Source organism: Talpa europaea (assembly GCF_964194135.1).
Source record: "Talpa europaea genome assembly, chromosome: 15".
Lineage (NCBI taxonomy): Eukaryota > Metazoa > Chordata > Mammalia > Eulipotyphla > Talpidae > Talpa > Talpa europaea.
Window position 1 is genome coordinate 100,939 of NC_140083.1, and position 8,220 is coordinate 109,158.

The window sequence follows — 8,220 nt, forward strand, 5'->3', positions numbered from 1 at the left end:
GCCCTGACTGCTGCCCCAGTCCCACCGTCCGGTGTCCTCCTGCTGGCGTCCCCAGGGAAAGAGAAATGGCAGGTGAGGGTCTTCTGCTGTTTACTTATTTATTTATTTAAAATAGAGGCATGTTTATTTATTTATTTGTTTGTTTGTTTGTTTGTTTGTTTATACAAGCACTGGGTACAGTCAGAAGCGCGGGAGGTTGAGAGGATCCCCCAGAGCCAGAGCGGGGAGCAGAGCAGGCAGAAGGACCGAAGGACACTGCTGAGGGGAGCAGCGGGCGGCAGGAGAGGTCTGCGCGCCATGTGGGACCCTCCTCCAGTGGCCGGGGAGCAGCCGGGGATCGAACCGGCGCCGCAGAGGCTGCGGGCAGCTTCGCCACCCAGCGCTCCACCGCTGCGCCACCAGGGAGGTCCTCTTCTGCTGTTTAACTGGAAAGAAGCTATTTTGCAAGCTGCAGGGTGATGTTAAATTGGAAACAGGTGCTTAGATGATCGTATCTGTGAATTTTTTTGCGATTGTCCCAAACAACAAGACTAAATAAGTAGCTTTCATGAACGACATCAGGGTTTTTCTTTTAAGATCTTCTCATTTCAACCACTGTCACCACGGGCACAGTTAAGACGGCAACAGGAAATTCCAAATATCTGTGCCGATTTAAATTGAAAGAGATGCTAAAAATCATGTATCTGTCTAAATCTGGGCTTAACCCGTGACAAGAGTCACTGGATAAGCGCAAAGTTCCAGTTCTGCAAAATGGCCTTAGTGTGATAAAGTATGAAAATAAGATGTCGTGAGTTAACTTCATGTGCGAATAAACCATCGCGGTTACTGTAAATCCACAGTTTTGGATGAAAAGAGACGTTTTCCCCTGGAGAAGGAGCTGCCGCTGGCTTCTTCCTCAGAAGTCTTTGGACGCTTGGTATTTTTTAACAGTTTTTCATTCTTTTAAGAAAGGACCGCACCGCACGGAGCCGGCGCTGCAGCGGGTAAAGGAAACCATCGCTTTGGCTGCAGCGATGGGCCAGGGCTGGAGGCTGCAGCGCCCTCGCTCTGTCCCCCCCGGGCACCTGGGCCGGCGGCAGCTGGAAGGAATGTGTGCGACGCGTGCCCTTCTGTCCAGAGGCACCAGAGCACCCACTGCCCCGCGACGTGAAGTGCCCAGCTCTGCAGGGTGGGCCGGGCGGCGGCGGGCACTGGGCAGTGGGCACACAGCTGCTGTTTGGGTGACAAAAAAGCTGGCAGTGTTGCCTTCACAGCGTTGCGAGCCCACTAGGTGAGATCATAAAATGCGAATGTTGTTAAGACTCAGACACCCCGGAGTGCAGGGCCTGCCCCTCTGGCTCCCGTGGCCCCGTCGACCTCGATTCTGCTTGACGTGTCAGACCCCGAGCCTTCTCACCGGCAACCTGCCCTTGATGTCGACCTTGGCGGTTGTTCTCAGGTCACGCCTTGTTCTTTCTCCGTGAACCCTGCTCCGGGCCCTTTCCCGGTCCTTCTGGGCGCCTCGTTTCCTGTCCAGGCCGTCCCCGCATCACGGCTCCCGAACACCTTCCTCGCACTCTTGTGACCCAGGCTGCAGGGCCGAGGGCCCTGGGGGCTGTTCCTTCAGGCCCAGTGCCCTCCCACGCTGCCCCGCCTGACCCTCCCGCCGCCTGGGGGTCGGAAACCACTGCTGGAAGTGAATTCTGCATCTATATAATCGGGGAACAAAGTGGTTGCAAAAAAGCCTTTCCTTTCTCTCCCTGAAAAGCAGCTCCCCCATCTCCAGCCTGTCCTGACTTCATGGGAGAGTCTCCCTGGCACTGCCCCACGCTCGGCCTGTGCCACCACCTGGCCTAGAGAGATGGCGCCCCCAGCAGCCCCTCAGAAAAGGCCTGGGAGTGGCCGTCACATGGTCAGAAGACTGGGAGTCACTCGGCTGTGTCACGGCCCGGGAGTGGCCTGGGCGGGGGCGGCCCCGCTCTACCCGCCCCTGCGCCACCCTGCTTGAGTGCTGGGCCCTCCCGTCGTGGGCCAGCACTGCAGGACGGCCTGGGCCCCGAGTGCCTTTGGAGCCCAAGCCCCACCCACGCTGCAGGCCGACTCATCCATGGTTCCCGAGATGGGGCTGCTGCTCCCTCAGCACAGGACCTAAGCCCTGCTCAGCTGCTGGGGACTGGGCAGGAAGACGGGCTGGTGCCCGCATGCCGCGCCAGGCTGAAAGCGTGTCCGCCTGCCTCCGGGGCCGCTCAGTGGCTCTGAGGGTGTCTGGGACAGGGCCTAAGCTCAGAGCCAGTGCCCAGCGACCCCCAGAGCCTGAGTGTCCTTCCTTGGCCGTTGCCACCCTGGCCACCCATCAGGCTGCCCCTCTGCCAGGAGTCCCAGGCTGGGGCCTGCCCTGGAGCTGGTGAGGGCCCTGTTCCTGAGGCCTGGGGTCCCCCACTCGCGCCCCCGCCTCCACTGGCCCCCACTCTGCCTTGGCCCAGCGGGCAGCCACATGGCCAACCCCCATGGTGCCCCACTCCCAGACTGGCCTAGGCGTGGCCGCCCCCGGGCCTGTCAGAGGACAGCTGTCAGCACAGCCGCCCCTCCTCTCCAGAAGCTCTGTCCGCCCGCGGCCTGGAGCCTCCCGCGGTCCCTCCTGCCTGGCTCAGGGTCCTCCCCAGTCAGCACTGGAGGACGTGACTGAGGAGCACGGCCATCTTGGCTCTCAGGTCTTCTCTCCCTGGGAAGGCAGGGCCGCAGCCACCAGTGCTCTGTGTCCGCCACGCCCTCAGAGCCTGTTGCCTGGAGCCAAATGTGGGCTCTGCCGAGGAAGTTCCTCCTGGACACAGCCCAGCTCCTTGGGAGCACCGGGAGTCAGAGCAGCTGCATGCCAAGCCCTGCTGGCCCGCTGCTGGGTGGGGTTCTGGGAACCCGCCGCCTGCCCAGAGGTGCCTGGGCCGGGCCTGGCAGCTACTCTGTGCCCCGTGCCCGGGGCTCTCAGGGTCTTGCTTGCAGGGACGGCAGCCACGAAGTGGGCCAGGCAGCGGGCCCCGTGGAAGCCTGTCTTCTCTCCGCCTGCCGCCCCCACTTCAACTGCCTCCCTCCGCCTGAGCATCCCTCCTGCCCTGACCCCACCAGCCACCAATGGCAGCAGGGACAGCAGGGACCCCCAAGTCCCCAGGGTTTCTGGCCATCTCGCTTTGCCCATCCCACAAGTGACCGGGGACAACAGGACCCTCCCTCCCTTCGGATCCAGGGGTGGCAGCTCACCCTGGGCAAAATGGGGTGGGGGGCTCGGGGCCAAGGGAGGCCCCACTGAGAAAATGACTCCCAGAGCGGAGCCACAGCCACTGGGGGACGCACCCTGCAGCCAACAGCAGAGGCTGGAGCCAGCCTGGCCAAACTGACCAACAGGAGCTCGCTGAAGACAGAGCCCACTTGGGTGAGGCTGCGGGAAGGTCAGGGGCCCCGGGCCTAACCGGTGTCAAGTGCGAGGTCCGGCTCACACAGACGGCAGGGGCGGGGGAGGCTGGGACCTCACTGGGGTCCGGTCCAGGCTGACTCCTTGCGGCTACCCTGCCCGGGGCGGGGCACAAACCTGCACTGGGTGGCGGGTTGAGGGGGGCAGTGCGACCTGGGGGCTGCAGGAATGGCAGGTGCAGAGGGCTCTGGGGTGGCGCTTGGGGGCTTGGGTGTCAGCCAGTGCCAGTGCCAGCTGCGGCCACATGCTGGCACATGAGCAGCTGGCCAGCCTCCCGCCCGCCCGGCACAGGCCTGGAGAGGGGCCTCTCACAGCCCTTGTCCTCGGTGCTGAAAGACCGGCCTGAGCCAGCTTTGCAAGGGCCTCCCTGAGTGTGGGCGTCAGTTCCAAATTAGCAAAGTCCCAGGCGTCCAGAGCCACCTCCCCCACCTGGCCGGCACCTCCCAGTGGGGCTCTGTCCCAAGCTGACTCTCCTGCCAGCTCCCGCAGCAATGCCAAAAAAGAACTCGCGTCTCTAAAAGACTTGGCCGCCTGCAGAGCCCAGGCTTTGAACAAACATAGCCAGCAGCACACCCCCGCCTGGTCAGGGCCGGTGGCCGCCGCCCGAGTGCACAGGCCCAGTGGCTTCCAGAGCGGCGCCAAGCATCTTGGACATCACAGCCACAGGATCCCGGAGGAGGAGGGCAGGGCTCGCGGCCCCGGAGAGGGAAGAAAGTGCTTTGGGTGGTGCCTTTTAATCTCCAATTCACAGCGCCGACCAGCTGTGACAGCTCCAATGACAGGTTCAAAGATTTCTGGGCCACCGAAAACTTTCTGTCCCACCACCCACCAGCGCTGCTCCCACGCACAGGCCTAGAAACCAGGCCCGGCGTGACCCCTGACGGCGGCAGGGCCTCCAGCCGCGCCTTCCCCTCCCTGCAAGGTCAGCAGGCGGGGTCCTGCCCTTCAAATTCTGCTCCCCAGCCAGGGCTGAGCTTCGGAGACGCTGCTGCCGCCCCCAGGCTGGCGCCCCGGCCTTCCCCGCGCGCTGTCCCCCCGGCGCCAGGCCCGTAAGCCCCGGAACCCCCCAGTCAGGAGCCAGGGACTCCCTGGGCTTGCGGGGAAGGCGAGGCGAGGCCCTGGCAGCGCGCTCTGGAGCGGGGGCTGCCCTCGGGGCGGCACTGGGGACCCCCTGCAAGGCCAGGCCGCCGCAGCGAGGGCGCTGGACCGGGCCCCGCGGGTCCCGGCGACGTCCTCCTGCCGGCGCCACCCGGACCCGCGCGCGGCCACGGCGGCTCCCCGCGGGGCGCACGGGACACGCGCCTCGGCGCGCCCCAGCGCCGAAGGGCCGCGGGAGGCCCGCGCCGGCCGTTGCCCCCCGCGCGCCCCCCGCGCCCCCCGCGCGGCCTCGGGGCCCGGCCCCCGCGCCCCGCCCCCACCAACCGCCCCGGCGCGGGGGCGCGGCGCGCGCACGGCCCGCCCCCCACGGCGCCCCGCCCCGCGGCGCCGGGTCACGGGACAGGGCGGGGCGCGCCTCGGAGGCGGCGCGGGCTCGGCGCGGCCCCGGCCCCTCCCCGGCCGCTAGGCCCGCGCCGCGCCGGCCGCTCCGCGAGTGGGAGGGTCGGGCTGCCCGTCTCCGAGGCGCCCGGGACGGGCCCCAGGCCCGGCGCTCGGCTTCTGCGTTGGGGTCTGCGAGACAGAGTCCGCGGCACCGAGGAGGGGTCAGGGCGGGGGTCTCCGGGGACGGCGCCGCGGGGTCAGGGCCTGGGCCGAGCTGGGTGGACCCCTCCCTGCCCCGGGTCTCTGGGGACGGGCCCACCCGCGGCCCGGGCCATGGGGGTGCTGTGGGCCCGGGTTCTGGCCTTGGCCGCCAGCCTGGCCGCCGCCAGCCCCCCTAACATTCTGCTGATCTTCGCTGATGACCTGGGCTATGGAGACCTGGGGTCCTATGGGCACCCCAGTTCCACCACCCCCAACCTGGACCAGCTGGCTGCAGGGGGCCTGCGGTTCACAGACTTCTACGTGCCGGTGTCGCTGTGCACACCCTCCAGGTGAGCCGCCCCAGGGGAGCTACCCTCACTCCGGGGGAGCCGGGCTCGGGGTGACCGGCCTCCGCCCCGCCAGCCCACCCGTCGCCCCTGCGGACCCTGCAGCCAAGCCAGCTGTGGGATCTCCTCTCCCTTCCCTGCACCCCTTTCTGCTGGCTCCTCTCATGGACCCGGACTCGCCCGCAGGGCCGCCCTCCTGACCGGCCGACACCCTGTGCGGATGGGCCTGTATCCTGGAGTCTTGGAGCCCAGCTCCCGGGGAGGGCTGCCCCTGGAGGAGGTGACCCTGGCCGAGGTCCTGGCTGCCCGCGGCTACCTCACAGGGATAGCTGGCAAGTGGCACCTCGGGGTCGGGCCTGAGGGGGCCTTTCTGCCTCCGCATCAGGGCTTCCATCGTTTCCTGGGCATCCCGTACTCCCACGACCAGGTAAGCCTTGGGCACTTGCTGCCAACCTGCCCGCCTGGCCGGCCAGCCCGCACACCCCTGACCGCTGCTGCTCCTGCAGGGGCCCTGCCAGAACCTCACCTGCTTCCCGCCGGCCACGCCCTGCGAGGGCAGCTGCGACCAGGGCCTGGTCCCCATCCCGCTGCTGGCCAACTTGACTGTGGAGGCTCAGCCGCCCTGGCTGCCGGGGCTGGAAGCCCGCTACGTGACCTTCGCGCGGGACCTCATGGCTGATGCCCAGCGCCAGGGCCGCCCCTTCTTCCTCTACTATGCGTCCCATGTGAGTGGCCCCGCCCTGCCCGTGCCCCCCCCCTCGCCCAGCCCTGCCCTGCCCAGCCGAGGCTGACCCTGGTCTCTGCCCCCAGCACACCCACTACCCACAGTTCAGTGGGCAGTCCTTTGTGGGGCGCTCCGGTCGGGGGCCGTTCGGCGACGCTCTGATGGAGCTGGATGCGGCGGTGGGGGCCCTGATGACGGCTGTAGGGGACCTAGGGCTGCTCGGGGAGACGCTGGTCATCTTCACTGCGGACAACGGGTAGGTGGGAGCCTGGACTGGCCCGCACCACTGAGTGTCAGCTGAGGGGGCGGGTGCTGGCCATCCTGGTGCCCACAGGCCATGAGCCCGTGGGTGCTGGTCTGGAAGGAGCGAGGTGCTGCCGCCCGTGGGGGTGTAACTCAGAAGCCCGGGGCGGGCCCAGAGGACCCAGGCGCAGCTGCTCCCGCCTGATGTCCTCCTTGTGTCCAGGCCTGAGACCATGCGGATGTCCCACGGCGGCAGCGCCGGGCTTCTGCGGTGCGGCAAGGGCACCACGTTCGAGGGAGGCGTCCGCGAGCCGGCCTTGGCCTTCTGGCCGGGCCGCATCACCCCCGGTGCGTCTGCAGACCCTCCCGGGGTCCCGCCCACCGCCCATCACCCGCTTGGCCGCCGCAGCCACTGCACAGCCCTCTGCCCTCAGGTGTGACCCACGACCTGGCCAGCTCGCTGGACCTGCTGCCCACCCTGGCGGCCCTGAGTGGAGCCCCGCTGCCCAACGTCACCTTGGACGGCGTGGACCTCAGCCCGCTGCTGCTGGGCACGGGCAAGGTGGGGCAGCAGCCGGCGCGAGCGTGGGGCGGCCTGGGTGGGGGCAGCGCCGGGCTCTGCTGTGGACAGCAGGCATCTGTGACCCTGGCCTGCTGCGCCCCTAGAGCCCCCGGGAGTCTGTCTTCTTCTACTCGGCCTACCCAGACGAGGTCCGTGGGGTCTTCGCCGTGCGGACTGGGAAGTACAAGGCTCACTTCTTCACCCAGGGTAACTCCCAACCCCACGACCCCCCAAGCCGAGCGCGGCCCTCCTCTCCTCTCACCCCGTGCTCGCCCGCCCCCAGGCTCCATCCACAGTGACACTACCGCAGACGCCGCCTGCCACGCCGCCAACCCCCTGACCGCCCACGAGCCTCCTCTGCTCTTCGACCTGTCGGTGGACCCCGGTGAGAACTACGACCTCCTAGGGGGCATGGCCGAGGTCTCCCCTGAGGCGTTGCAGGCCCTGAAGCAACTCCAGCTGCTCAAGGCCCAGTTCGATGCTGAGGTGGCCTTCGGCCCCAGCCAGATGGCTCAGGGCGAGGACCCAGCCCTGCAGATCTGCTGCCAGTCCAGCTGCAGCCCCCGGCCCGCCTGCTGCCGATGCCCTGAGCCCCAGGCCTAGCGCTCGCAGGGCCAGGCCAGGGCGCCCGCCCTGGGGGCCTGGTGTACGAGGTGGTTTGTGCCTTAGAATGCCAATAACACCAGCTGGCGCTTGTAAGTGTGATAATTCCTCTAATCTTGTGGTAACTGGGAGGTGAATGCTGTTTTCCAGTGTTACAAATGAGGAAACTGAGGGCTGGGGCAGTCCAGCCAGACGGCTGAGGCCACCCAGCCAGTAAGGGCGACCTGGCCACAGGCACACCGCCCCTTGGTGACAACGCATTGGAGCTGTGAGAGTCGGTTGGGTCACAGGAGTAGTATGGGCCAGGGCTAGGGGTGGCAGGTGTGCAGTGTACCCCTAAGAGTCTGTTTCTCTCTGGGAGGGAGACTGGAGGCCCAGAAGCCGGCCGCCTCACCCTTGTCGGGGGCCACCCTGAAGTGGGTGCTGATAGCACCTCCCGGTGGGCCCTCGTTCTCACTGACTCGCAGCGCCCCAGCCCGCCCAGCCGCCTCGGGCCACCCAGCTGCACCCCCACCTGCTTCCACCTGCACGCATCCCTCTGCCCGGCTTGCCTGTGTCCCATCAGAGCAGCTCCTGAGGTAGCCGGGCCGGCTCCCCGTCCACGCTGCCGAGATCCTAT

At 67.2% G+C, this 8,220-nt stretch overlaps 1 protein-coding gene across 1 annotated transcript; it reads left to right on the forward strand.

The window, feature by feature from the left end:
- The first annotated feature begins 5,375 nt into the window (after positions 1-5,375).
- ARSA (arylsulfatase A) lies at positions 5,376-7,683 on the forward strand. Its single transcript, XM_084255424.1, has 8 exons — positions 5,376-5,472; positions 5,656-5,896; positions 5,976-6,194; positions 6,280-6,449; positions 6,660-6,784; positions 6,871-6,998; positions 7,103-7,205; positions 7,282-7,683. The coding sequence occupies exons 2-8, from the start codon at positions 5,690-5,692 to the stop codon at positions 7,599-7,601; spliced, it is 1,272 nt and encodes a 423-aa protein (XP_084111550.1). The 5' UTR covers positions 5,376-5,472; positions 5,656-5,689; the 3' UTR covers positions 7,602-7,683.
- Positions 7,684-8,220: the final 537 nt, after the last annotated feature.

Excerpts from the sequence above, each read along its gene's own strand:
- ARSA (XM_084255424.1), top strand. The coding sequence starts at position 5,690 with ATGGGCCTGTATCCTGGAGTCTTGGAGCCCAGCTCCCGGGGAGGGCTG. Across the intron at positions 6,999-7,102 it reads TGCTGCTGGGCACGGGCAAG|AGCCCCCGGGAGTCTGTCTT; the intron begins GTGGGGCAGCAG and ends CTGCGCCCCTAG. Across the intron at positions 7,206-7,281 it reads GGCTCACTTCTTCACCCAGG|GCTCCATCCACAGTGACACT; the intron begins GTAACTCCCAAC and ends GCCCGCCCCCAG.